Source organism: Ceratotherium simum, chromosome 17, assembly GCF_057802395.1.
Source record: "Ceratotherium simum simum isolate JZ-2026a chromosome 17, ASM5780239v1, whole genome shotgun sequence".
NCBI lineage: Eukaryota > Metazoa > Chordata > Mammalia > Perissodactyla > Rhinocerotidae > Ceratotherium > Ceratotherium simum.
Genome location: NC_141916.1, coordinates 21,095,917 through 21,123,234, shown reverse-complemented (window position 1 = coordinate 21,123,234; position 27,318 = coordinate 21,095,917). Strand labels below are relative to the sequence as shown.

The 27,318-nt window shown below is 54.6% G+C and overlaps 2 protein-coding genes across 8 annotated transcripts in view; one reads left to right on the top strand and one right to left on the bottom strand.

The window, feature by feature from the left end:
* The first annotated feature begins 5,992 nt into the window (after positions 1 to 5,992).
* Positions 5,993 to 12,077, top strand: TMEM106C (transmembrane protein 106C). 4 transcript variants are annotated; one of them, XM_014786398.2, is made up of 8 exons: positions 5,993 to 6,058; positions 6,597 to 6,808; positions 8,012 to 8,075; positions 8,575 to 8,734; positions 8,826 to 8,966; positions 9,677 to 9,726; positions 10,391 to 10,444; positions 11,340 to 12,077. In XM_014786398.2, exons 2-8 carry the CDS (start codon positions 6,625 to 6,627, stop codon positions 11,434 to 11,436), a joined length of 750 nt encoding a protein of 249 aa, XP_014641884.1. In that variant the 5' UTR covers positions 5,993 to 6,058; positions 6,597 to 6,624; the 3' UTR covers positions 11,437 to 12,077. The 4 variants fall into 4 exon arrangements, with proteins under 4 accessions (XP_014641884.1, XP_004428992.1, XP_014641883.1 ...); XM_004428935.3 differs by having other exon boundaries at positions 6,043 to 6,062; XM_014786397.2 differs by having other exon boundaries at positions 6,049 to 6,136.
* A 3,401-nt stretch (positions 12,078 to 15,478) lies between these two features.
* The window catches only part of COL2A1 (collagen type II alpha 1 chain), a 32,250-nt gene continuing 20,410 nt past the window's right edge, over positions 15,479 to 27,318 (bottom strand). For all 4 annotated transcript variants that reach the window (XM_004428937.3, XM_004428938.3, XM_087442489.1 and 1 more), the window contains 26 exons: positions 27,085 to 27,138; positions 26,656 to 26,709; positions 26,377 to 26,430; positions 26,098 to 26,142; positions 25,793 to 25,891; positions 25,461 to 25,568; positions 25,088 to 25,141; positions 24,713 to 24,766; positions 24,277 to 24,330; positions 23,817 to 23,870; positions 23,351 to 23,458; positions 22,704 to 22,757; positions 22,170 to 22,223; positions 21,245 to 21,406; positions 20,885 to 20,992; positions 20,548 to 20,655; positions 20,159 to 20,212; positions 19,876 to 19,983; positions 19,603 to 19,656; positions 19,345 to 19,452; positions 19,011 to 19,064; positions 18,457 to 18,564; positions 17,849 to 18,137; positions 17,193 to 17,380; positions 16,627 to 16,869; positions 15,479 to 16,065 (listed from right to left, as the gene is read on the bottom strand). In XM_004428937.3, coding sequence (XP_004428994.1) covers positions 15,919 to 16,065; positions 16,627 to 16,869; positions 17,193 to 17,380; positions 17,849 to 18,137; positions 18,457 to 18,564; positions 19,011 to 19,064; positions 19,345 to 19,452; positions 19,603 to 19,656; positions 19,876 to 19,983; positions 20,159 to 20,212; positions 20,548 to 20,655; positions 20,885 to 20,992; positions 21,245 to 21,406; positions 22,170 to 22,223; positions 22,704 to 22,757; positions 23,351 to 23,458; positions 23,817 to 23,870; positions 24,277 to 24,330; positions 24,713 to 24,766; positions 25,088 to 25,141; positions 25,461 to 25,568; positions 25,793 to 25,891; positions 26,098 to 26,142; positions 26,377 to 26,430; positions 26,656 to 26,709; positions 27,085 to 27,138 — 2,577 coding nt within the window. In that variant the 3' untranslated portion in view covers positions 15,479 to 15,918. The remainder of the gene's footprint in view (positions 16,066 to 16,626; positions 16,870 to 17,192; positions 17,381 to 17,848; positions 18,138 to 18,456; positions 18,565 to 19,010; positions 19,065 to 19,344; positions 19,453 to 19,602; positions 19,657 to 19,875; positions 19,984 to 20,158; positions 20,213 to 20,547; positions 20,656 to 20,884; positions 20,993 to 21,244; positions 21,407 to 22,169; positions 22,224 to 22,703; positions 22,758 to 23,350; positions 23,459 to 23,816; positions 23,871 to 24,276; positions 24,331 to 24,712; positions 24,767 to 25,087; positions 25,142 to 25,460; positions 25,569 to 25,792; positions 25,892 to 26,097; positions 26,143 to 26,376; positions 26,431 to 26,655; positions 26,710 to 27,084; positions 27,139 to 27,318) is intronic.

Here is a 27,318-nt window from a genome sequence, read left to right as displayed (position 1 = left end):
TGCCTACTTTGCGCAGGGTGTCTGCTTGTTCAGTGCTTGTCCCTCTTCATTTGTCTGGCTGGGTCTCGGCAGAGGCCTCTGGGGCAGGGGCCTCTGGGGCAGAGGCTCTGCTGGCTGACGCCCCAGGCACAGTGCCCAGCGCAGCAGCAGACACAGGAGCTTAATGGCGGTTCCTGATGACAATGAGATGTGAATGTGCTCAGCCATCAGGGCTGTCCCTGAAGCTGGCAGATGGGGTGAGAAAGGCAGGGCTGGTGGAGAGCGACCAGAAGACCGGCTGACTACTCCTGGTTTCATCCAACGCTCACTGCAGAGTGAAAATCCAGCAGGCCCCCCTAGCCTACCCCCCAGGCACAGCTTCCCACAGTCTCCAGCCCAGGCAGCCTTCCTCCCACACCTGCCTCAAGGGTGCCAGCTTCTTACACAGTTCCCGTTCAGGGGATGGTCCAGAAGTCCTGGGTGGGGGGTGCTTATGGGTGGCAATTCTGGGAGGGGAGTTTACATCACACGTGTATAGCAGCATGCAGATGCCACTTAGAGCCTGCGTTCATCTGAGGTTGCTGGCAGTGGAGGGACTTTTGGCAATTACTAAGGACCAAGGCCCCTACAGCCATCACATGGACCCTGAAGACAGTTGTTACTAGTCAGAGGCCAGGTATTAGTCTCCTCGGCTGCAAGTCCCCCTACGAGAGAGTCTGGTTCAGGCGTTTAAGATGTCAGTTTGTGATCTGGTTTTCCCTGTATTTCTGTCCCCATTCCAAGGAGGTAACAGCCCTTTGGTTTCTTTGATTCCTGTAGAGTAGAAATATCTCTTAGAAGATTGCGTTAAGGCAACCCCTTGACTGTCTTCCATGGATGGCTCAGCTCACTGGAGAGATGATATCCGGTGTTCCTGAGGTGCCATGAGGAGAGAAAGTAAAACAAGGTGAGAGCAGGGAGAGATGGAGCCTGCTCCAGGTGGTGAAGGGACCTCCGTGGGCGAGCCTGCTGGCGGGGCTGTGAGATTTTGAAATCCTTGCCCCGGCATCTCCGTGGGGAGTGGCTGCACTGGGCATGTCCGACCCTGGGCACCAGCTCTGCCAGCCTGGGCAAGGATTCCTGAGCCCCAAGGAAGCTCAGATCAGAGGCCTGTGGGCCCCGGACAAGGAGGAGAGAGCACGACACGGTGGGCTGAGTGTGAGAGCCCCTTCCTTCCCCTGCTTCCTGGGCTCTAGAAGCAAGTCTCCAAGACTCTTGAGGGACCTTGGGGAAGGGAAGGCAGCCTGGGTAACGGAGGAGATTAAATTCCCTGCCAGCCAGTCAGCACGGGGCCCTGACTTGGATGTAGGTTGGTCTCCCTTATTTTATTTTATTTTTTTTTAAAGATTTTATTTATTTATTTTTCCCCCAAAGCCCCAGTAGATAGTTGTATGTCGTAGTTGCACATCCTTCCAGTTGCTGTATGTGGGACGCGGCCTCAGCATGGCCGGAGAAGCGGTGCGTCGGTGCTGGCCCGGGATCCGAACCCGGGCCGCCAACAGCGGAGCGCGCGCACTTAACCGCTAAGCCACGGGGCCGGCCCTCCATTATTTTTAAATAGGACATCTTTTTGTCCACCTGGTTTATGGAGGAAGATTTAGCACTCAGAAGGCTTTATTGGCTGCCCCAGGGTGCGGCCCTGAGCCAGGTGAACGTAAGCCCCACCATCAGCCTCCTCTACGCCACTCAGGGAAGGAGCTGAGGAGACCCTGGCCTCGTGGACCCCCTTGGTTGACTGTAGCTTCAGGGGTCCCCTTCACCAGGTTGTGGTGGACTATCAGTTCCTTGGACACACAAGCCCCTGCACCCCCACCGTGTCTCCCCATCACAGGTGACTCTCTGAGCAGAGTTCCCTGCCTCCAATGCCATGGCGCAGCACACAGGTGTAGCCCCCGCCTAGACCCCTTTTGTATATACGCACCCGCTGTGCCTCTCCTCTTCCTAGAGCAGGTCTGTAAACGTTTCTCCTGTGACCACTCTTCACAGCACAGAAAAGTACAGAGACAGGACTTGGGAGCAGAAAACCCACGATCTGGTTCTGACCTGATGCTAGAGCCCGGCCATCAGATTCCTGGGGTCTCAGTGCGAAATGGAAATAACAGCTGCTTCCCATCAAAAAAAGCACTGGGGGAGAGGCGATCCCTCTGCTGCTGTAAGACGATCTTCATGCAAGGGGCTGACTTCCCCCTCCCCCTTTAGAGAACTGGCCCTGGAACTTCAGAGGGTGGGACCGTTTCCTCTCTTTATCTCTGGCCCACACATGGGCCAGAGCTTTGCACACTGAGATCCCTGATTCACATTAGAATAAACACAGAATCGATTAAATAAAGAGGGTTGTGTGCCCCTTAAATCGCCCTGTGTGCCACAGCGGCCGCAGCGATGGGGTGAGTCCTGGCTCGGCCTCTGACTCTCCAAGCTCTTGCAAGTCCCCGCATTTCTTTGGAAAGTATACCGGACAAGGAACCGGCAGGTCTGGTTCCCGTCCCGATTCTTCCACTTCCTGGGTGTCATTTAACCTCGAGCAGGTTTTCCCAACTGTGGAACCAAGAAAGGGGCAGAATGAAGAGCACTTCCAATCTAAGCCCTCAGTCCTCCTGTCAGTGCAGAGGGAGGTTTCCGCAGTCCTATCCTGGGCAGGAGGGGGTGTGGGCAGAGCAGAGCTCGTCCCTGGCCTCCCCCAGCCCCTCGGAGTCTTTCAGGATGGTAGGCCTTCGCAGCCTCTGCTCCCCTCGGCCTGAGGGTCCAGGGGTACATAATGCATGTGGAGAATGGGAGGCTGAGAGTGCAGGGGTCCCCAGTCGGCCCCACCCTGCCCCAGCCCACCCGGAGAGCCCCAGTGAGCTCACGTCTGCAGTAACCCCACGCTCATAACCAGGATGCTGAGACAAACCTGGAAGCCATGCCCAGGTGAGGAGCGATGCGTGTCTCCTTAGGAATGTGCTGCCCAATTAAAACTGCCTTCCGGATGGAGGGATGGAGGGCTCGGGCGGATGCTGGGACGAGTTCCCCACACAGCGCTGGCTGGCCTCCAGGCTGAGTCGTTCCACAGGCATTTATTGAGGGTCTACTATGCACCAGGCCTGGAGCTGAGTGTGGGGAGATGAGGAGGAATAAGAGCCACACTGGAGAGTGCAGTCTACTGTCCCAGATACACCTTGGGAAGCAGACTGTCAGAAAGCCTCAAGGGTTCTGCTGGGTAAGCCCCCAGGCCCCTTTACAGTCCCCACCAGTTGAAGCCCTGCCTTCTCCTCACCACAGCCCTTAGCCCTTAGCCCCTTTCCCTTCCTTTTCAAAGCACCCACAGCCCTCAGCCTGCCTCTGGCCTCCTCGTCCTGTTAAGCTGAAATGAATCAGGCTGCCACCTCCTCACCTTCTCTGCTTCTGGGACAGCCTGAACAACCCTCTGTCCTGTCCATCTGTAGTGTAGACATTAGCTTAAAGCACTTTGTCCTTGGCAGGGTTCCAGTAGGGGCCACAAAGTGAGGTGACACCCCTGTGACTAAAGGATGGGCTCATTCCCCAGATTCTCCAGGTGACTTCCCTGTCAAAAGTGGGTCCTCAGACAAGACAGCTGAACTTGGAAGTCAGGCCTCAGACAGGCAAGAGGCCTCCCCCTCTCTAAGGGCACGTGCCCTAAGGGCAGACGCTAGAAGAGGGTAGAAACCTAAGTGTGGCCTACACAGTGTGGGTTAAAGCAGTCAGACTGGTTGTGTGAAAATCCAGGCTTTCTCCTTAGCTAGCTCTGTCTATATCTTTTAGGATTGCACCCCACTGTGAGAAAGAGACACTCAAAAAACCCCACATTTTTTGGGGGGGGGTTATTTTTCTCAGGTAATGAGAAGTCAGAGGCTAGGGCTTGAATGTGGCTCCAAATGCCATCAGAGACCCAGGCTCCCTTTTTCCTTCTACCCAGCCTTCCTTAGCATGGACTTCTTGCCTCATGGGCACAAGATGGCTGCCCCATCTCCAACAACAAGTCTAAATTCCAAACAAGAAGAGGAAGGTCAAAGCACCAAGTCTCTATCCCTTTTAAGGAGCTTTCCTGGAAGTCCCATACAACCTCTGCTTACATCTCATTGGCTCGAACTGTCTTCCATGGCAAGAAAGGCTGGGAAGTGTATTTTTAATTGAGCATATTACTGCCCCCAACGAAATCAGATTTGTATAACTAAGGAATATAAACCGGTACAGAACTTGTAAGGAGAGAGGTGAAGGAAGACCAGACTTCAGGAAGGAGAAGGTGTGGGCTGGAGATGGAAAAAGAGGAGCAATGGCTCCCTGTTGCTTCTGATAAAGATTCTTTGCTTGACCAAACTTTAGTCAGGCTGCTGAACCTTCTCCGAGGCCCATCTGTGCACTTCCTTGTAAAATCCAGTTTTAGCAAGAACTCCCAACTCTCGATATCTGATCATCACCCTCCATATCTGATTGGGTTCCTCATCCACCTCCATCCCCCAGGTGACATCTGATCACCCTGGCCTGTCTTCAGCAAGAATCCTGTTAGGTCGGTTTAGCCAGAATTCCCCTCACCCGTGAAGTTCCCTCTTAGTAATTTTCCATCCACCCCAGAATTCCCCTCACCCTGCTCCTGGGCTATAAATTCCCACTTGCTCATGCTGTATTTAGAGTTGAGCCCAATCTCTCTCTCCCACTGCAAGATCTCATTGCTGTGGTCCCTACAACTATCAACATGGCCCCTCTTGAACAAAGTCTGCCTTACTGTCTTCAACAAGTGTCATTCAATATTTTTTTGTTCAACCCTTCTTACTCTAAAGGCTCCGAGGGCTGATTGCGACCAGCAGTGGGTCAGATGGCTAGACAGCTGCTGGGGCACCAGTCTTCCCCACAGGAGAATGAGGAGAGATATGGAGGTGGCAGGGACCTCGGAGGTTGCCAGCCTCACTCTGCTCTGCCAGGCAGGCCCCTCACCCAGTTAAGAATCTCTCCTCGTTGTGGTATATAGACACAATGGAATACTACTCAGCCATAAGAAACGATGAAATCCAGGCATTTGTGACAACATGGATGGACATTGAGGGTATAATGCAAAGTGAAATAAGTCAGAGGGAGAAGGTCAAATACCATATGATTTCCTTCATTAAGTAGTAGATAATAACAACAATAAACAAACACATAGGGACAGAGATTGGATTGGTGGTTACCAGAGGGGAAGGGGGGAGGGAGGAGGGTGAAAGGGATAATTCAGTACATGTGTGGTGATGGGTTGTAATTAGTATTTTGGTGGTGAACATGATGTAGTCCATGCAGAAAATGAAGTACAATGATGTACACCTGAAATTTTTACAATGTTATAAACCAATGTTACTGCAATAAACAAAAAATTTATTAAAAAAATAGATAAAAAATAAATAAATAAAAACATAGTAGTCATGCAAAAAAAAAAAAAAAGAATCTCTCCTCTCCCCCAGCATCGTCTTTAGTAATTTCACCTGCTTAGTCTGCCGCACTTCCTTCTGCTGCAGGCGAAGCTCAACCCGGCAGCATCGAAGAAACCCACCCTTTTAAAAGTGTTCTCTAATCCCTTACGTGCATGCCTTGTGTGTGTGTGTGTGTGTGTGTGTGGAGGGCTGGGGAGGGGGAGGCCTTAAAGCAGGATGAGGGCAGGTTCTGTCTTCACCATCTTCGTATCAGCGTCTACACACCCCCTGTGCTCAAATAATAGCTGAGAACGGCTTCGGCCGCCGGCAGCATCTTCCCACCCCGCCCCCCTCCACCCCCACTTCGGCAGAGAGACATTCTACTTCGGAAACTTGACTGGAGGCTCTCCCAGCGTTTCCGGGGCAGCGCGAAGTACCACCCTCTCTCCCAAGTCCTCCTCCCACAAGCAGCGCGGGCCCCCGTTCTCCTCTGCTCTCTGCCGCCCTCTACCGGCGCAGACAGCTGGGCCGCGAAGAGCGCAGGCGCCAGCGCACGCCGGCGTGTCCTGCCCCCACCCCCTCCCCACCCCCCACCCCACCCCCGGCCAGCCTGCCATTCGGCGCGTGCGCATCGAGTGCGTGCAGCTCCGAGGACTGAAGAGGCAGGTAAACCCGCCGAAGCGGACAGGTGGTGGGGGTCGCGGCCCGGAGAGGAGCTGCCGGGAGTTCGCGCCCTGCAGGTCCGGGGTGTGCGGCGTTCGCTTCCGCTTGGGCGACTCTGGTGGGCTCCGAGCGTCGCTTTTTGCCGGGGGGCGTGACCTGAGTCCGCCTCCCGGGGCTGGGAGTGGAGGGGGATGGGGCTCTCCCTAAGGCCTGTTAACAGTTTGGTGCATATTCTTTGTTCAGGACGGTTCTCTTGAGAAGAGCACAGAGTTTGCAAATAGTTGACAGGAAGGGGCGAGGTTGGGCAGGTTGGCGAAAGCGGGCCCGGTTCTTCCTGCTCTGTGTAGGGGGTAGGAGGGGGTGGGGAGCACTGCTACAAAACGAGGGCCCTGGTAGAAATTGTGCAGGTGTTTGGGATCACACGCAGGACGGCAATTTGGTCATTATTGTGTTTTCAGTTTTCTCATAGAAAGATGCAGTTTCTTCTCTTGGCGCAGTGTGGCCACTAACGCCCTGGCTTGCCTCTTTGTATCCTAGGACATGACACAAGTGGCACATCCCGGACATGGGGTCCCAGCATTCCGCCTTTGCTCGCCCCTCTTCCTGCAGGCGAAAGAAAGATGACAGGGAGGATTTGCTGGCTGAACGGGAGCAGGAAGAAGCCATCGCTCAGTTCCCATATGTGGAGTTCACCGGTCGAGACAGCATCACCTGTCTCACATGCCAGGGGACAGGCTACATTCCAACAGGTGAGAGTCTCTGGCGATCGTGGGAAGGACGATTCCCCAGTGAGAATCTCAGGGTACCCACAGGGCTTCTCCTGTCTTCTAGACAGAGCTTTTCTCCTAGGCAGTAATACCATAGTCACAGACCATGCCCTGAACAGGAGCCGGCTCAGCTGACTTGGTAAACTTGGGCAGGTTCCACAGCTTCTCTTGGTTTCCTTATATTTGAAAGCCTTTCTTTTCTTCACTTCTGCTCTTTTGTTCTTTGTTGCCTTGGCTTGGGACATTTGGTTTGCTCTACGTTGTGGGATTTGTTGACAGGCGCATTTGTTCATTGTTCTCACTCATAAGGCCTGGCACAGCTTTGTGGGGTTGGGGACCATCTTGGAAGCGTCTTTTCAAGGAAACGGAGAGTGAATCTTTAACAACCTAAGGTCTGAAAAATATATCAAGTGGGAAGAGAAAAACAACTGCTCAGGAGTGGAGCCTGGATTAGGTGCAGGATCATCTGTCACTAAGTTGGGCCTCGGAAAGTCTTAACAGTTTAGATGGAGAGTCACAGAGGTTTATCGCTGGTAAGCACCTTAGAAACCATCTGCTCTGAAGCCGTCATATTACAGATGAGGAGATAGTGCCCTAGAGAGGTAATGACTTGCCCGAGGCCATGCAGTAACGCCAGAACAAGATCCTAGATTTCTCAACTTCCTTGTCACTGCTCTGGCAGGTGATTTGTGGCACTCTCTATAGATTTACTTGTTCCTTGTTCATTAGACCCAAAATATGAAACTAGTATCTTAGAAATGCCTAATTCCAGGGCCGGCCCCGTGGCTTAATGGTTAAGTGCGCGCGCTCCGCTACTGGCGGCCCGGGTTTGGATCCTGGGCGCGCACTGATGCACTGCTTCTCTGGCCATGCTGAGGCCGCGTCCCACATACAGTAACTAGAATGATGTGCAACTATGACATACAACTATCTACTGGGGCTTTGGGGAAAAAAAAGGAGGATGATTGGCAATAGATGTTAGCTCAGAGCCGGTCTTCCTCAGCAAAAAGAGGAGGATTAGCATGGATGTTAGCTCAGGGCTGACCTTCATCATAAAAAAAAAAAAAAAGAAGTGGCTAATTCCAGACACATGTATGTTGTGGAATGCTGATGTGCCATCTGAAGGGAAGTACTGCCAGCACATGGGATTTATTTTACCAAAATAATTGTTTGGTTCTTTTCTAGAGCAAGTAAATGAGTTAGTGGCTTTGATCCCACACAGTGATCAGAGATTGCGCCCTCGGAGAACGTGAGTTGCCTGCCTCTCCCCTGTTAATACCTACTTCTGTCCCTAGTCTCTTTTTATACGTACAAATGTCCGTTAACCTTGTGAAAACTTTATCTATTCTTGTAAATTCCCCATTTCCTTTAATACTGTTTGCTCAAGCAAGATAGCTCTGCCCTCATCACAATCTGGGGAAGGAAACTTGAAGCTAGAAGCATTCTGAGGTGGAGGCCAAGTGAGGGAATTGAATTGGAAGGAATTGGAGAAGAGGGGTGTCCTGGGAGGTGAAGAGATGTTTCTGTCCACACAGCTCCTCTCTTCAGCTTCTCTTGCCAGATCGCAAAAAGTGTTCAAATGGGTTCAAAAGGCTTCCCCCACTCGACTCACTCTGCCTGGTTTGTGGTTCCTGGCTCTTTTTACTTTCCTGTCCCTCCCCCCTCCTTCCTGATTTTGCACTTAATCTTGACTGATTGGACCTTGATGTCCAACTACCTGAGTCAGTTATATGCTGTGTCATTTGCAGTAAGCAGTACGTCCTCCTGTCTGTCTTGCTGTGTCTCCTGGCATCTGGTTTGGTGGTTTTCTTCCTATTTCCGCATTCGGTCCTTGTGGATGATGACGGCATCAAAGTGGTGAAAGTCACGTTCAATAAACAGGACTCCCTGGTAGTCCTCTCCATCACGGTAAGACTTCTGGCCGCCCTTCCCGGGCTGTGCAGCTGCAAGTCTCGGACCCAGGACACTTACGCTTGTTTCTGCACTTGCCCTGATCCAGGCCACCCTGAAAATCAGGAACTCCAACTTCTACTCCGTGGCGGTGACCAGCCTGGCGAGCCAGGTTCAGTACATGAACACAGTGGTCGGGTCATACGTGACGACAAACGTCTCCCTCATTCCACCGCGGAGCGAGCACCTGGTATGCTGTTCCTTTAGGATCCTTGCCCCACAGCCCTCAGAGAAGGCAGTGTGGGGATGCCGTAGCCTTGTTACTTTTCGTTTTCCTCTCCTCATTTCCTCCTGTAGGAACTGGTTGATGAGAGAGATCTGATAGGCTCTGTAATTATGAAAAATTCGGAAAAAAATCAGCATTTAAGTATTGGGGGAGCAAAAGAATTTCTAAGAGAAAGCAATTTGCTGCAAATCAAGAAGAGGCAGTGTGACAGTCTGAGGTCCTTTGGCCTCTCAAAAGGGGAGAGATTGGGGGCCAGCTCAGTGGCGTAGTGGTTAAGTTCCTGCCCTCCACTTCGGTGGCCCAGGGTTTTCAGGCCTGGATCCCAGGCGTGGACCTACACACCACTCATCAAGCCATACCATGGTGGCGTCCCATATAAAGTAGAGGAAGATAGGCACGGATGTTAGCTCAGGGCTAATCTTCCTCAGCAAAAAGAGGAAGATTGGCAATGCATGTTAGCTCAGGGCCGATCTTCCTCACCAAAAAAATAAATAAATAAAAAAGGAGAGGTTGGAAGCATTTGTTAGTGGTTCGTAGTCTATATCAGGGATGCTCTTGGGGAAATATTTTGTATGTGATGGAAAAATGCTCCCAGGTCTTTGGATTGCTGCTAATAGTAGTGTTGTGTGTCAAGGGTGCTGGGCCACAGACTGACTCTGGTGTCTTATTTTCAGGTGAATTTTACTGTGAAGGCTGAGATGGGAGGACCATATTCCTATGTGTAGTAAGGACAATGTTCTCTATATGTGTATTCTCCAGTGGATGAAAGGGATTCAGAGTTGTACTCAATTGATCGGGGGTGATCCTGCCTTAAGTCCCAGCCTTTGGCCTGTACGTTCCCTGGCTTTGGCTGTCTTGAGGTTTATTTGGAGGATGTGTTGTTTGATGTACAACTCAAGTGCTGGAATTTCTAACAGAGAACATTAAGCCACTAGAAATATTTCCATGCTCCAACATTTGTATGATGTGTATGAAGAAAACAAAAGTATTGGGCCAGCCCCAGTGGCCTAGTGGTTAAGTCCAGCTTGCCTCGCTTCGGCAGCCCGGGTTTGGTTCCCCGGCTCAGACCTACACCACTCGTCTGTCAGTGGCCATGCTGTGGTGGCAGCTCACGTAGAAAGAGGAAGATTGGCAGTGGATCTTAGCTCAGGACGAGTCTTCCTCAGCAAAAAAAACAAAAGTATCATTATGTGGGAGAGTGAAAGGACACCTGGGGACTGGGAACTAGTGAGGCGTGGCAGCACTAAGGTCGGAAGGTGGCTGTGGGGGAGGGGAGGCCCCCAAATACGGCAGACTGCTCCTCAGTTTGACAGTGTAGCTTAGCACTCTTCTGCTGATTCTCCTTTCTTTTAATCAAACTGACTGTTTCCATATTTGCTGTTTGGTAGCTTCTTCTGCACATTACCGGATATCCTGGTTCACAACATAGTGATCTTCATGCGGTACGTCACGCCTCTCCGTCCCCACGGCCTTTGTGTTTGAGCCGGGACCGTCAGGCTGTGCGAGCTCACCACCTTGGCTCGGGAGATCTTGTGTGACCCACAATGTAGGGGCACCTAGCCAAAGAGGGACGCCCAATGCCTTACAGGCACAGACACAGAGGACCCTTGGTGTCCTCTAGGTGCAGTGTCCGAATCCCCTTCACAAATCACTGGTTTCACAGTGAACAGCTAGACGTATAATTTTCTCCATGAAATGGGGTCTAGTTTTGTGACCCCTTAAGAATCCTAATGAGACTAGCAAAGAGCAGAAAAGCTTTCTCAGGTTGTAAGTCCTGCGCATTTGGTGAGACTTGCTCTCTATCCACACAAATTACCATGTCATGGAACTTCTGGGTTATTCCCAGAACCATGACTGTTAAATTTGCAAGTGATCAGGGTCTGCTGCAGACATTTGAAGTATGAGAGTTTAGAGCAGGGTTTCTCAGCCTCGGCACTATGGACATTTTAGGCCAGACAGTTTTTTGTTGTGGAGGGCTGTCCTGTGCATTGCAGGAATTTAACAGCATCCCTGGCCTCTCCCCACTAGATGCCAGTAACACTCACCACCTCCTTCCCCCTCAATTGTAACAACCCAGAATGTCTCCAGACGTTGTCAGAATTCTCCGGTGGGGTAATCGTCACCAGTTGAGAATCACTCATTTAGAAGGTTACCCCGTGCCACAGCATCTCTGTGGTTGTGGGAAGATCCTCTGGCCTCCTGGTTACATAACCATGAGGATACGCATCTGGGACCCTGGATATTGTTGCCTGAGCTTACGAGAACTTATGTGGGCAATTTTTCTTACTTATTTCATCTCAAAAACAGAATTAATTCTTCTCGGTTTCTTTTCCCCAGAACTTCAGTGAAGATTTCGTACATTGGCCACGTGACCCAGGGCTCCTTGGAGACACATCACTATGTGGATTGTGGAGCAAATTCCACAGCTGTTTAGAAACTGCCCTTGGCTCTTCCAGGGCAGCACCTGTCAGAAGAGACACAGCATCTGTTTCCAGGACCTGAGTTCCATACCTACCCCAGGTGGTAGAAGGAGAGGAGAAATTGATTCTCTTAATCCCCAGTGAACATCCTCCTACCACTTGGGAGGAAAACTCCTCTTTGTAGCATCATTTATGTTTCTCAGAACCAGCAGAATCACTGCCCAGTGCCTGGCCTTATGCCCAGCAAATAGTAGGCACTCCAAGAAGTTTTGAAGAATTTAATTCAGATCTCTTCAGCTGTTCTTGGGACATTATAACCTGAAATCATACCGTGGTTCTAGGTCCTCAGACCACAGAGGGATATGGAGACAGGACTGTTAGGACAGCTGCAGAACTGTCATCGGGGCCTCATCTGCACAGGAGAGGCAGCGAGGAGGGAACGTTTGAATATGTAAAAGAAGAAAGCACAGACCTTTCAATATGTGAAATTTTTTCATCTGTTCTTAAATGCCTAGGAACTTAAAGCAAACTTTTTTCCTGTAGAAAGTTACAATTGTTTTTACCAAGAATCCATATGAGCTTGATTTATCCTTCGTCCATTGGCTGGAACATGGATTGAGGATTTGGTAGAAAAATAAACCCTGCTTTTGCTTCATCTGCATCTCCTCTGATTGCCTGGATGTCTGGGGGGGCCATAGAGTGGTTGCCACTAAGTGGGTGGGTCAGCACAGGATGGAAGGGAAGGAGCCCGGATTGTGCTGTCCCGTCAGCTCCTAGCACAGAAAGCAGCCTCCCTTCCTCCCTGCTTCTGGTGGTGACAGGCTGCCCTATTGCTCTTGCAGGCTGCCCTATTGCTCTTGCAGAACAGAGCACGTAATGCCCCCTGGAGGTTGGGAGAGGTAGGGCAGAGATGCCTGAGGAATCGCTTCCCTGAGGACTAAATTTTCCCCACCAACTGGCTGTGGTGCTGATGAAGAGGACCTGGTTTGAAGCTGAAAGTTTCTTAAGCTGTCTTCACCCTTTTCTCAGCCACCAAAGAGTGGACTGCAGCCCCATGGTGGCGGGGAATCTAGTTGGGAAGTTTGAGTAGTCAGGTTTCAGAACTCGGCTGAGTGGGCTCCAGCTCCTTCCCCAGCACTGGTGGCCTAAGGGAACCCTAACGGAGCAACAGGGTGGCAGGGGGTCTGTATTAGTTTTTGCCTCCATTCCCATAGCTTGATTTTCAATACTTGCTTAATTATTTTTGCACTCTGAATCTTCAAACTAAGGCTAAATTTCATGACTATTTGGCTGATACAGACCCTGATTGAGTAATCCAAAAGCTGAGGGTTGAAAGCTGAATTTCAGCATTGCGCTGGGTCCATTAATGGTCTGTATATACACGATAGTGATGCCTGTTCTCTGTATTCATGACAGAACACGACTTGTATGGAAGCAAATGTGCACCATTCCTGAGAATATTGCCCTAAACACATGAAGATGTTCACGTTGCTGCATTTTCTCTTTGGTTTTCCCACTTTCCAAATATTGGAGCCTCGAGCATATTTTTCATGTAGTTTTGAAAAAGCTACTCATGTTGGTACTTCAGTTTTGAATAATTTTTTGTGAGATTGTGCCTCGATAGCATTTCTTGCTTCTCAAGACTACCTTTAAATCTAGCTATGATATTCAAATGACAGCACTTAAATTTTTTAAACATACAGCAGTGTCTGATCTCATAATGCTGTGAATTCTCGTAGCTATTTATATTCTTAGCATCCCAAAAGGCACTGTAGGATGCTCTGCATAGTTGTATTATACTGTCTGTCAATCCTTCAACAAATGCATGGAATTTGCCCTCAGCAACACCAAAATAGAGAGGGGAAGTGCTTGGCTCAGGGGTCATTGCCATCACCGTTGTCTTTCTAGTGAATTGAGATTTGGAAAGAATGGATTTGTTGGAGATGAGACTTCACCAGAGTTCTCTTTTATCTGTAGCTTCTGGCTTGGCTTTACTGTGACCTCTTTCTTGCTCTCAAATTACTTACACGGTGTCACCTGGTTGAAATCTCCATTTATTCATTTACTCATTCCAAAAAAGTATGTATTGAGCACCTGGTGTATGCTAAGGAGTGCATTTGCTGGTATATTTTGTCCAGAGTCATAGCCAGAAGTTTACAGCTCTATCACAAGCTGCCTTTACTCATCAGGCCCACAATTTACCTCCGCCATCTATTCTGCAACTCCAGTGACCCCAAAGCAGGATCCCCGAGATCTCTGGGTCAACTGTCCTTCTGGGGATTCTAGCCCCAAGTGTGAAACAAATTATTAAAAGAATCAGCCTATTTGTCAAAGCTCTGCATGAATCTAAGGGGTCCCAAGTATTTTCTCTGGACAAAATAATCCTATTTGTAAGATTCTTCGTCAGCTCGAGAGCACTCTTGTAAGATTCTGCGTTCCTTCGCTTGTTTAGAAGGGGAGACTATTTCAGAAGTTGTTCTTTGGTTTGCCCAGGATCCGGTGGCCTTGAGTAAGTCGGAGCTGGAGCTCAGACTCCCGACTCCTGGTTAAAGCCTTTTGAGCCGGACACTCGATAGAGATGAGGAAGCTTCGGAGAGGAAAAGGAACCTGAGTGAGGCCTCACAATAAGTAGGGCAAGTCTGTCCACTCAGTCCTGCTAGGGGCAGGCTTTCGTCTGAGAGGTTATTCTGCTTTCCTGGGGCATCACAGGAATTAGCAATGAACCTGGTTACTCCCACCTTCCCCTCGGGGCCAGGCTGGGATGAGGGAGCAGCAGTGAGCAGCACAGCCCTGCCATCCACGGTCGTGTGGTTCGATCTGACCGCAGATGCAGAGCTTTCTGTCCACTGCTTCTCTGGCCTTGAGCGCTGCCTTCTGGTTCACTCCTCGATTGCCTACACACCAGGTGCTATTATTTCTGGGTTTTACTAGGTACCCAGCAAGTGGGTGGGCTGCGGGGATCACCTTGATATCCTGGGGCAAATGGGACTTCTCTTACAAAGGTCTGAGCTGATGGTCACAATCTACAGACCTGCTTTAGTAAGAGTTGGTGCTCTGATGCCACTGTGGGCAGTGATGTGACCCGGAAGCAGGACGGGCTCTCTGCGTGTGCTTGACACAGTGGAACTCAACTATTCAGCTGTTCATCTCCACCTGTTGTCTAAGGGAAGGGTTTCATAATCATCCACACACCTCACTGTCTCCCCTTTGCCCTCACTAGCTCTCTGGGTAGAAGGAAGAGTTGTTTATTTTAGATTATGAGATAGATAGCTATTCTAATTATGTGTTCTTAATTAGGTTTTCATGTTACTCTTTTAGTTTGTCACAAACTAGTCCTCTCTAGTGGAGAAGTGACAGCTTCCTCATTTTTGCCACACACATGACTTTGGAAAGCAAGGGACACGTGATGGTCAGGAGAAATGGGAGGGTGTCCATTCATAAGCCTGGTATTGAGAGGAAGTCCATGGAAGCTTTACACGCAGGCCCGGGAAGTGAACAATGGGGGCCGGAGGGACAGAGCAGGAAAGAGGAATAAGGGTCGGGGGGCTCTAACACTTCCACCTCTCCCCAAACTAAAAGTCTTAGAGACACTCAGAAATAGATCACCTGGATTATCTGATAGTGTGCACTTATCCTGGGTCCCTGCCAATTCGCTCCCCTCTCCTCCCCCCTCCCCGCCCCCACCCTCCGAAGCATCTCTGATCTCTCAGCCCAGCATCCCATCCCATCACCAGTGCCTCACTTCTCTTGCACCAATCTGCCCTAGAGTTGTGCTCCATGTTCACTCTCAAGAGCAAGGCCATCCCTCTTTTGTGCCTCCCTTTCCAAATCTTGGTCTCTGGTCCCAGTTCACCCCTGGGTTCCATGCAGCACCAAGGTTACAAAAAGAGACATGTCTGTGTTTGTGTAAGGTCACTAAACCAGGCAGTGTGCCTTCAGCATCCTCCCTCTTGGTTGAAAAGTCAACAGAAGAAGGCCTAGGATCGCCGTTTGGTCATGCCGATGGAATCAAGGACTGATGGCAAATAAAGCACAAAGCACAGGTCAATATGTACTTTCCAATAATTTTTTTGTTTTTAATATCAATTGATGTTTTAAAAAATACAGAGGTGTTTGACACAGAATAGCACCATTGTGTAGGACACACACAGTTCCTGCGCCCGGCACCTGAAGGGGGGGGGGTCTTCTCGCCTGGGCTGGGGGGCAGTCACTCGGGGGCGTTTGACTCACACCAGTTAGTTTCCTGCCTCTGCCTTGACCCAAAGGTCTTACAGGAAGACAATAAATAAATAGAACACCGAGATTTTATTTTGCAGTCTGCCCAGTTCAGGTCTCTCAGAAAGAGAGGGGAGAAAAGTCCAAACTGTGAGAGGGTGGGACGAATGGACATCAGGTCAGGTCAGCCATTCAGTGCAGAGTCCTAGCGTGACTGGAATTGGAAAGTACTTGGGTCCTTCGGGTTTGCAATGGATTGTGTTTTTTCTGGGTTCAGGTCTTTACAAGAAGCAGACGGGCCCTATGTCCACACCAAATTCCTGCTCAGGCCCTCCTATGTCCATGGGTGCAATGTCAATGATGGGGAGGCGTGAGGTCTTCTGTGACCGGTATTCAATCGTAGTCTTGCCCCACTTACCGGTGTGTTTCTAGGGGAAAAAGAGAGGAGACAGTATTCAATGGATGCCTTGCGATCCAGTGCCAGCTGCCCAGGACCCCAAAACTAAGTGAGCATCGTAGAACACCAAGTACAAAACACACTCGGGGGCTCCCTAGACCTTTTTCAGCTTGCCAAAGCCCCCTCCACCGCAACTCCTGTCCTTAGCAGCAGGGCCTCCTCCATCCTGCCCTTCTTCTCCTTCCCCTAGAGTCCCTACAGTGAGCTCCCTGCCTGGGACCCCCTCTTTGCACCATCTCATAGGCAGGCCTAGACACACTACATGAATATTCCTACAAGAGTCACTGGACACACTAGGTAGGGTGTTATTTCCCCTGAGCCAAGGGAGTGGAGAAGATAGAACAACACGCATCTCTCCCTCACCTCTCAATCTGCATGTCTTCTCTACACAATCCCTCACACTCACGCCTCTGATGATCCCAGCACTCTAGGACTATGACACCTGCCATGGACCACCCCTCAGCCCGCTCCAGCCTGAGCCCCAGGTCCCAGGCAGCTCATCTCTCTGGCGGCTGCAGCCGGCCCAACTCACCGTGCAGCCATCCTTTAAGACAGTATACGTGAACCTGCTGTTGCCCTCGGCCCGGATCTCCACGTCGTTGGAGCCCTGGATGAGCAGGGCCTTCTTGAGGTTGCCAGCTGCTTCATCCAGGTAGGCAATGCTGTTCTTGCAGTGGTAGGTGATGTTCTGGGAGCCCTCGGTGGACAGCAGGCGCAGGAAGGTCATCTGGACGTTGGCAGTGTTGGGAGCCAGGTTGTCATCTCCATAGCTGAACTGTTAGTGCAGAGAGCAGCGGGATGAGGCCCCGGACTGGCATCCAAGGGGATCGGGGCTGCAGGGGCTGCCAACTGCCCAGGGATCAGGGGACTGAAGGGGGCCGGGGGAGCAGGTCACTGGGAGGATGATTTTGCTTCCAGGGAGTGAAGCCCGCCTCCAAAGGTGTCCTCCTCCATGTCTCATGGGAAAAAATACTATTCCTTCTCCTGAGCCCCAAAGAAAACTGGTGAGACTGTGAGCAAGATGCTAAAAACTTCCAGGGAGAAAGAAGAGAAAGATTCCGAGGCGCCATCTCTGGCCTAGAGCAACCAGGTACTCACGTGGAAGCCACCGTTGACGGTTTCTCCAAACCAGATGTGCTTCTTGTCCTTGCTCTTGCTGCTCCACCAGTTCTTCTTGGGAACGTTCGCCGGGTTCGGGTAGACGCAGGTCTCGCCAGTCTCCATGTTGCAGAAAACTTTCATGGCGTCCAAGGTGCAGCCCTGGTTGGGGTCAATCCAGTAGTCTCCTGCAGGGGGAGGAGGCAACACCATCAGGGCTCAGACAGGCACGGACACATACTCCTGAGAGGCCCAGGCCTGCCTGGGAGAGAGAGAAAGGCCTCCGGGGACACCGGGGGAGAGGAGCAGGGAATGAGGGCCATGTGTGGCCAGAGGGAGGGGAGACGAGGGATCAGGGGCAAGGAGGCCTGGATGGGAAAGTCTAGTGCTAACTAGGGGTGCAAACAAAAGGGCAGGAGCAGTGCCAGCATGGTGGATAGGACTCTACCCTGAAGTCACTTCTCCCGTGGAGCCATGGCAGCACAGGAGCCAGGCTGCAGTTCCTCTGCTGTGAGATAGAGGAGTAACCGTCTGCCAGAACCTTGCAGGCCTGGCTCTGCCTTGCGCTACAGGGCATCTCCTTGTTCAGAAGGGGTCCCTGCCCCGTGGGCTGACTTCTACTCTCCGGGGCAGGGGGTCCAGCCCTCTAGGCTCACCGCTCTTCCATTCGGGGTGGCAGAGTTTCAGGTCCCGGCAGGTGCGAGCAGGGTTCTTGCGGGAGCCCTCGGGGCTGCGAATGCTCTCGATCTGGTTGTTGAGGGACTTGAGTGTGGCCTCCACCTCCTCGTCATGCTGTCTCAGACCGCCGGCCGCCTCATCAGCCCGCATGTACTGCAGGGGGTCAGGGCCCTTCTCTCTCGGGCCTAGGCCAGCAAAAGCGGACATGTCGATGCCAGGGCCAGGGGGACCTGGAGGGCCAGGGGGTCCAGGAGTTCCAGGAGGACCCTGCAGCAGGAAACAGAGAAATCAGCCGGGAGTTGTGGGGTGACACCCCTCTTATGTCCTTCTCCACCTGCTAGAATGTACTGGAGTGTGTTCTTCCCAGTCCCAAGGGTGGGGGAGGGGGTGCAGCAGGCCAGGATGAAGAAAACCATAGCACCTTCCCTATTTCTTCATTTGAACCTCCAGGGACACCCCAGGATAAAGGATGCCTTCACCGTTAGCTGCAGGCTGATGCCCCTAAAGAGGCTCTTAGCACCAGAGAGCGCAAGCCCCCAGATGCTGGGACGCCTCAGACAGCAGGGAAAGGAGTCAGGACACTTACAGCGGGGCCAGTTTCTCCTGAACGTCCACGGGGGCCAGGAGGTCCGATGGGGCCAGGGATTCCATTAGCACCATCTTTGCCAGAGGGACCGACAGGGCCAGGAGGACCCTGCAGGCCAGGAGAGAGAGAGGCAGTGAGAAAGGGCAGGTCAGAGTGGCTGGGGCTGGTTAGGAGGCCATCCTGATACCACTAGCCAGTCTGCTCCCAATTCTTCACATTTTTCAGTCATAGAACCCCAAACTGGTCTCTATTTGGCCAAGAACCAGCAGGATGGCTTCATGGCTCTCCTACCCTCCTCAGCTCTTCCTTGTAAAATCCTATTTGCAGGAGGCCTCTCCGACAGCTCAGAGCTGCTCTCATGTTCATCTGCCTGTGATTGTGGGTGCTCTTCTGACTGCAGTCACACAGGGACAGTCCTACCTCCACTGCTGAGTGAGGCCCCCTGAGCCCAGGCCTTCCCCAGAAGGGGCAATGTTTCCCTCCCCATCAGAACACGTGGCCAGTGCCCCAGCCCCATTTGCCCTCTGAGGAAGGGCTCACTCCATCTCACTTACTCTAGGGCCAGAAGGACCAGCAGGACCAGAAGCACCTTGGTCTCCAGAAGGACCCTGTGCAGAAGGAAGAGGCAAAGGTCAGAGGTGAGCAGAGACAGGCTCCATCTTCCAGGATGGGAAGCCTTCTTGAATGTATATATATCTCTCTTGGAAGTTAGGGGAGCAGATACATGTCCCACCCCCATTCCCTTTCTACTTCCTCCTCCCTCCAACCCTGAGGGAGTGCTGGAAATCTCTTAGGATGATCCCACGTTGTCTTAGCAGCATGGGAAACTCAAGTGGGCTCTGAGCTGTGGGAGGCTGTGGGGAGCCGAGCACAGACAGCAACACTCACAGGAGGGCCGGGCAGACCCTGCAGACCAGTGAAGCCACGGTGTCCCTTCAGTCCCCTCTCGCCAGCCTCTCCAGCTTCTCCTTTGTCACCACGGGGGCCTTGAGGGCCCTGGGAACAAGACAGACACGGGTTGGGTCAGGTCAGGGCAAGAGCCTTCTGCTGGCCTCAGCTGAGCCAAGGAGTTCCAGGATCCTCGGTCCCTGCTGCCCTCCGAGCTGTGCCTGTGGGGGACCCGGCACAGGACGCTCAGATACTCACCGGCAATCCCCGGGCTCCAGCCGGTCCTGCGGGTCCCATGGGGCCTTGTGCGCCCTATGAGGAGAGAGCGGGAGCAACGTCAGAGCAAAGCCAGGACAGGCATGGCCTCCCTCCGTGTCTGCCCCTTGGCCTTGGCCAGGACTGCAGCCGCCACTCCCACGGGGACCAGTTATGCCTCCAGGGCCTGGGGCGGGGAGGGCGGATTGTGAAAGAGCTCCCCACTCACTCAGCCACCCTCCTCCTTCCAGCTTTCACTGAATTAAGGATACTCACAGCTTCTCCTCGGTCTCCCTGTTTGCCAATTGGGCCTGCGGGGCCAGGAGAGCCGGGGGGTCCAGGAGCTCCGGGAGCACCCAGGGGACCAGCCTCACCACGATCACCCTGTCAGGAGAGAGGTCTCAGGCTCAGAGAAGAATGTGCCAGAAGAGGCAAGGAGAGAAGTTCCCTCCAGACTGACACAAGACTCTGACCCCAACCTGCCACCCCGGGCTGACCTGTTAGGCCCGAGGGAATGTCCTCCCTGTCCCACTGCACATAGAGACACCCAGATATTCACCTTGACTCCAGCTGCACCATCTCTGCCAGGGGGGCCGTCAGCACCAGGGGTTCCCTGGGCAAAGGGAAACAAGATGCCATTAGAGCTGCCCCACCCGTGTTCTGCTCTGCTCTGCCGTGCTCCCTACAGAAGCCCCAGGCTTGTTCCCTTCCATTTGACCACTGGAGCCAAAGCTTTCTCCCCGAGCTTCCTTCTGCCTTCCTCCCTATTCACCCAGGTCTTAGTCTCCGAGTCCTTCTCTCTCCCATCACGACCTTCCCATTGCCCCCCGGGCACTTGGCCCATCAGTCCCTCCTGTCATCCCCCTCTCCAGGCCATTAGGGCTTGGCCTGGCCACCAGCACTCGTCTCCCTAGTAAGGGCCACCCCACTCTGGGTCCCACCACTCACCTCTCGTCCAGGTTCACCAGCAGGACCAGTCAGGCCAGGAGGACCCACTGGACCAGGGGGACCTCGGTCTCCAGATGCCCCAGGAGCTCCCTGCTTGCCAGGCTCACCCTGAGGGACAGTGACAAGGATGAGTGCACAGTCTAAGCACCCCTGCCCAGGCCCGCTGAGCCTTTCCTGGGAAAAGGCTGATGAAAGGACAGTCCTGAGGGTGCTGAGTGGGTGGAAGCCTCAGGGGGTGGCGTTGCTTCTGCAGAGGCCAGGCCACTGCACCAAGAGCACTTGGGCCTGAGCCAGGCTGAGCCCAGCTGGCCTAGAGGAAGGAGAATCCCTCACTCACTGATGGGCCGGGCAGGCCGGGGAATCCTCTCTCACCACGCTGTCCAGGCAGACCAACAATGCCCCTCTGACCAGCCAGACCCTGGGGACCTGGAGGACCGTCGGGACCCTAAGAGAAGAGAGGTGGGAGATGAGAACTTGAGAAGTGACACAGCGTCCCAGCCATCCAGGCCGTCTGGCCACTGACTCCGCAAGGATCAGCTCTTCCTCACAGGACACTTCTCTCTGCAGGGCTCCCTCCCCAGCACCCCTACAGTCCCCACTCCCTCCCACTCTCTGCTCTGAGAGCTCAGAAGCCTCTCACAGCCCTGGCCCCAAGGACTTTGGCCCTGGGCTGGCCTGGCCCTGGCGAGGGACTTACTGAGGGACCATCCTCTCCAGGTTCTCCCTTCTCGCCAGGGGGTCCGGCAGGACCTTGGAGGCCAGGGTCACCAGCTCGGCCGGGGGGACCGCTGTCTCCTCGAGCACCTTTGGGACCATCTTTTCCAGAAGGACCAGGGGGACCAGGGGGTCCAGGGTTGCCCTAGAAGGAGCAAATGCGGGAAGTGAGAACTCATCTCACCCTTTTCCATCCATTCAGGCTGCCAAAGCTGTGGCCCCAGGGACAGCGGTTGCCCTCTGGGAGCTCCCTCCACACTAAGGGGAGCCTGACCCCACCCAGGCTACCTCTTCGATCTCCTCTCCCACGTGAGAGCTCCGGGCAGCCAGCCCTGGCTTCTCTGGCCCCTGCGCACTTTGCTTTTTCTGATCTGCTTGGAACCCCTCCTGCCTCCTCTCCTTCAGCCTCAATCCCACCTTCCTCAAGGACAGCACAGAGCTTGCTCCTCTGACCCCTAAGCCTCTGCACCTGCTCCCTCTGCACTTGGTGTGGGTGAGCTGGGCAACTTTTTGTCATCTCTCCTCCCTCCACTGCAGACTCCCTAGGGCAGGACGTACGACTTGCACAGGGCCAGGCGCACACACGTGCTCAAGAAATGCGTGTCCATGATGAAGGCAATTGTGCCAGCCCCGTCCTGCCCAAAAGTCAGAGTCTGAGGGTTTGAGCCCAAGCCAGCAGGGAAGGTTGCCTGTGGCCAACAAAGGGGTCACAGCCTTGCTCCCAGCTACCTAGGGGGATATGTTCCATGGTCAATCAACTATCCTCCCAGGAGTGGGAATGGGCACAAGGGGTGGAGGCCAGCCTGGGCTCTCTGGGCCCTGTTTGGGCACTGGGCCAGACTCTTCGGCTCCTGCCTGTGCCTCGCACGCCAGGAGTAAGGTAGGAACCAGCCTGGAGCAGCACTCACATTGGAGCCTGGGGGTCCGACGCGGCCAGCAGCTCCGGGGAATCCAGTGGCTCCCTATGGGAGGAGAGGAGAGCCCCTGAATACTTTGGGCCCACAGGAAGTCCAAGAATCAAACGTGGGGGTTTCAGAGGCTGGTATGGAAAGGGGCGAGGGGAGGTAGAGAGGGAGAAAGGCACCCCAGGGGTCCAGACATAGGACCATGCAGCTGTAGCCTCTCTGCCTCCAGCTCCTGCAGGGGAACATCCAGCTGGGGCATTCAGTGTTTCAGGGATCTAGTCAGGGGGCCAAGCCTGGCCTGGGGCCCCCCAGGATCACTGCGCAACAGCAGAGGGGGTGCCTCTCTCCCCTGGCTGTGGAGTGGGCTCGGGCTGGGGGCAAGAGCAGGGCTGAGAAAGCAGGAGGTGGGTGACTCCCAGAACACTTCCGTGGGAGCCTCTGGGGCCATTCATGAGGTCAGGGGAGTGAGAGAAGCTGCTGCCCCCACAGTACCCTCCACCCCACCTGGGTGATGGTGGGAACAGGGGCCTCACTCACCGGGGGCCCTTGAGCACCTCGGGCTCCTTTAGGACCAGTCACACCAGTAGGACCCTGGGGAGGAAGGAGGGAGACTATGAGGGGGAGGGCCTGTCCGGAGGGCTCTCTAAGGCTAAGTTTTCACAGATGCTGCTTTCTCGGCACTAAAATCCCAGCCTGGAGAAGCTGTCATAGGCAGGCCAGCCACCTTGGCCAGCAGGAGACGAGTGTTCTAGGAGGGTGTTCTAGGAGATGTCAAGATGGAGAAGCCCAGCAGGGATCCACGGAGCCAGTCCAAGGTCTCCCCTGCCCATCCCCAGGAGACTGGCTCCTCCATCTGGGGATGTCTGTCTTCAGGGAGACATGGCCTGCACTCTCTCTGTCCCCCAGCACCCCCACCGCACACCTCACACCCCCGCCCAAGACAGTGAAAGCCAGTTTAGCTACAGGAACCTTCACCCTGAGTACAAATCCCTCCTCCCCACAGCCTCTCCCTCCTGCGGCAGCGGCAGCAGCAGGCTCCAGAGTCTGCTGAGTGGAGGGCCCTACACTCAGGTGGGCATCCCCCAGGCCTCCTAGTCCTTCTCTGGCTGTCCAGGCCTCTCACCCTGCACCCAACCACCCCTGCCCCGTGGGAACAGCTCCTGGGAGAGCTCAGTGCTACCCACCTGAGGCCCAGGAGCTCCAGAGGGGCCCTGAGGACCAGGGGCACCAGCATCACCTTTCTGGCCGGCCTCTCCTTGCTCGCCCTTCGCACCAGGCTGCCCATCAGCACCCTGTCCCGGGGAAGGAGGAAGCAGGTGAGGGAGGGGCAAGCCAAATACTCGAGATTCTCCCAAAAGGGCCAGAGGCTCTGAGTGAGTGTGTGTGCGTGAGTGCGTACGTGCGTGCATGTGTGTAAGTGTGTCCACCCAGGGCCCGAAAGCTGGCTCTAAGACAAGATTGCTGTATTAGTGTGGGGATGTGACAGGAGAGGAGAGGAGAGGCCATTTCTCTTTTCTTTAGATTCTCTGGTCAATCAACTATCCTCCCAGGAGTAGGAATGGGCACAAGGGGTGGAGGTGCCCTTGGGGCAGGATGCAGCACCGGCCTGAGTAGGGGGTGGTGGGAGTGAGGGTGGACCGGGATACTCACGGGAGGACCTGCAAATCCAGCGGGTCCGGGGGGTCCAGTCTCTCCACGTTCGCCCTGTGAGAGAAGGGGGCTCAGGAGGGTAAGGCCCCGCTGCCTGCCCGCTTCTGTTCCCTCCTGCGAGCCCAGAGCCCTTTCTGGCCCAGCCCAGCCTCTTGTACAATAACCCCCAAGAGAAGGCATCTGAAAGTAGCCTTTAGGAAGTTCCGTCCCAAATAAAGGGACCCAGGTGAGAAAGCCTCTCTTGGTCAGAGGATCTGGTGACCCGAAGGCCCTCCACCTTGACCACGTCATGGGAGTGACATGCCTTCTCCCTTCCTTTCTCATCCCTCCTCCCACCCCTAGACCCAAAGGGCAGCAGGGAGCCAGTGCCGGGTGCCTGCAGGGCTGGGCTGAGAGGCAGAGCCGCTCCCTTGCTCCCAGGGGCCTGGGGACAGAGCCAGGCTCAAGGGCAGATACTCACCGGGGCGCCGCGAGCACCAGCAGATCCTGCAGGACCAGGAGGTCCAACTTCTCCCTAAGGTGGGGAGAGGGGGACAGGAGCCATGGGTGAGGGGGTGGGGTCACAGCACAGTGCATCCAGGAAGCCCTGACAATGCCCGGGGGCTCTGGGTCCCCCACAGCCTGTCTCCTCCTTTTTGCTCCAGCCCACGGCTGCACCCTCCTCAGGGCCTCTGCTGGACGCACTTCTACCCGCAGTCCAACTGCTCCACTGGACAGGGCACAGCCAGTGACTTTGCTTCTAAGAAGACCCCCGCCCTTCACTCCTCACAGCCCCCAGTGGGCGGGAGGGTGACAGCTGTTGAGTGAGGAGAAGAAATAGCAGCCTTTGGCAGGAGATGAGAGGGAGGCTTGATGGGGGAGGTGAGGGAGAGAGAGGAAAGGGAACCAAGACTCACCTTCTCACCATTGGCACCAGCTGGGCCAGGGGGGCCAATGGGACCAGTCAGACCCTGGGGAAGGAGAAGGCGGAGGTGAGGGAGGCAGGGAGAGTCAGGGCCCGGGACTTGGAGCCCAGCAGGGACTTTGGGGCCCCACCCCCAATGGACCTTGGCGCCTCCTCCCAGAGCCCCCAGAACTCCCTGTCACTCTGTGGCCCCCTGGTTTGACAGGGAAGTCCCTGCGGTTGCCCAACCCATAGAACTGAGATAGGACCAGAGGCCGCACTCACACACTGCCCCTCTCTCCCCTGAGTGCAGAGCTGGAGACCATGGGGTCCCCCGCATCTGTCCCCATCCCAGTCCCCGAGGAGCCTGCAACCAGCATTCACTTACTCGTCCACCATCCTTCCCGGGGGCTCCCTCAGGGCCTTTCTCACCAACATCACCCTGTGGGATAGAGAAAAAGGGCCACCTCAGGGGGCCATTCAAAGACCCCCTTTGCCAGCTCAGTCTCACCCTGGCCAGGGCTCCAGGCAGAGCTCAGACCCAGGCCAAGAGGGACTTGCTGGGGTCTCAGGAGTAATAGGAGTGAGACGGAGGGGAGCGGAGGGGGAGGATGGCATTAAAAGGCAAACAGAGAGCTTTGGAGGGAGGTCTCCAAGTTCCTCAAGCGGGGTAACTGGGAACTCTCCCCCAGGTCCCGCGGGGAGAGGGTGGGGGCAGGGAAGTATGGCTCTGGAGAAGGCATGGTCAACTCAGTACTTACTCTGTCTCCCTTGGGCCCAGCGATACCAGCTGCTCCCCTCTCACCGGGCATCCCCTGCAGACCTGGAGGGCCCTGAGCCCCAGGCGGGCCAGCTGGGCCGGCTGCGCCCTGTGGGGGAAGAAGGAGTCTGTGGTGGGCAGCACCTCCCCCAGGACCCACGTGCCCCCTTTCCTACCCTTCCTCCTCTGCCCATACCTCCTTTCTGTCTCGTCTTCCACACCTCCCTCCTTCTATCTTCATTCCTCCTGAGCCCCCTCCTCTTTCTCCTCCTCCTCCCTCAACAGGGCCTCCCAGGCCCACCCAGAAGACCAAGCAGGACCCGCCTCACTTACTTTGGGACCATCAGTGCCAGGAGTGCCTGGGAGGCCACGGGCGCCCTGGAGGCCCTGGGCACCGGGAGAGCCACGTTCACCTGGGAAACCTCGTTCACCCTGCAGCAGAGACACCAAGGAGCAATCAGGCAAGAGATGGGGCGGAGGCCCAGGGAGAGAGGAGGAGCAGGGAGAAGCAAGGAGGTGGGGAGCAGAGTGAGACCCCAGGACCCAGGGCGGCTGTGCTGCTGGGACGCACTGGCAGAACTGCACAGGGAGAGAGCAGGCCCAAGGAGACCACCAGAGATGGCCAATAGGACACTCACCCTGGGACCCACGAGGCCAGGGGCTCCAGCTTCTCCGGGAACGCCCTGAAGAACAAAAATGGATGTGAGAGAGCGAAGGCTCGTATGTCACAGAGCCTTGGCTGAGCATCTCTCCCACTGAGGGCTGAGCTCAGACTGTCTTCTGCGGAGAGTTGGGATGTGGGTCCTGGACATTCCCAGGCCTCCCGGGCTCCTCGTGCCCTCCTGCCCTTGTCTCCTGGGCATCAGAATAGATCTTCCCATCTAAACAGGTTGCAGGTTCAAGAGCCCCATACTCACCTGGTCACCTGGTTTTCCACCTTCACCTGGGGGACCAGGAGGGCCAGGAAGTCCCTAGAAGCCAAAGGGACATGCATTAGGAAAGGACTGAGTTTGTTGTCCCCAGCCACCAGGGAGGCCCGGCACAGGGGCACAGGGCTACAGTCAGGAGTGCAGGGAAGCCTCGTTCTCCAGGTCCCTCTCAAGAGGGGTGGGCCCTCGCCCACGGTGCCTGCTGCTGCCCCGCGGAGCCCTGGGTGTGGAAAGGGACTGAAGAGAAAGCCCAGTCCAGTCACCTACCTGGAACCCAGATGGCCCAGGAGCACCCTGCTCGCCTCGTTCACCAGCAGGTCCCTGCAGAAGGAAACAAAGGTGAGGTGAGCCAGTGCCCAGAGAATCTGAGAGCCTCCGCTGGAGGGGCCTGGGGCGGCCAGCAGGAGGGCAGGGCAGACAGCTTTCCGCCATCTTCCTGCATCACCCAAGCAAAGTGTACGTGCATGCGTGCGTGCCTCACTGTTCTCCCACCAATGACCTGACCCCTGACAACCGGGGGGGCCACACTGCCTCCTGGGACACCTTGCCTCAGCTCAGGCTGGTCAGGTGTCCTGGATCAGCCCAGATCCACAGCCGCCTGTCAGCTCCACTATTGGGTGGCCTGAAGTCTCCCCACCTCCATCCCACCAAGCCCCTGCCCACAGGGCCACCTGGAAAAGCTGGGCAGGTACTTACAGCGGGTCCAGGGGGTCCTGCAGCACCTGTCTCACCATCTTTGCCAGGAAGACCCTAGTGGGGAGAGAAAAGGGTGGTGTAAGGACACACTTTTCTTCAGTTCCGCAGACCCCCAGGGCTAGGCAGGTGCACTTTGTGGCCCAGAGTTTCCAGACCTCCACCACCCCCACCAAACCCCATTTCCACCCATCCTCCCTAAGTCTTTCTCAGCATGGCAGGCTTCCTCATCTCCCT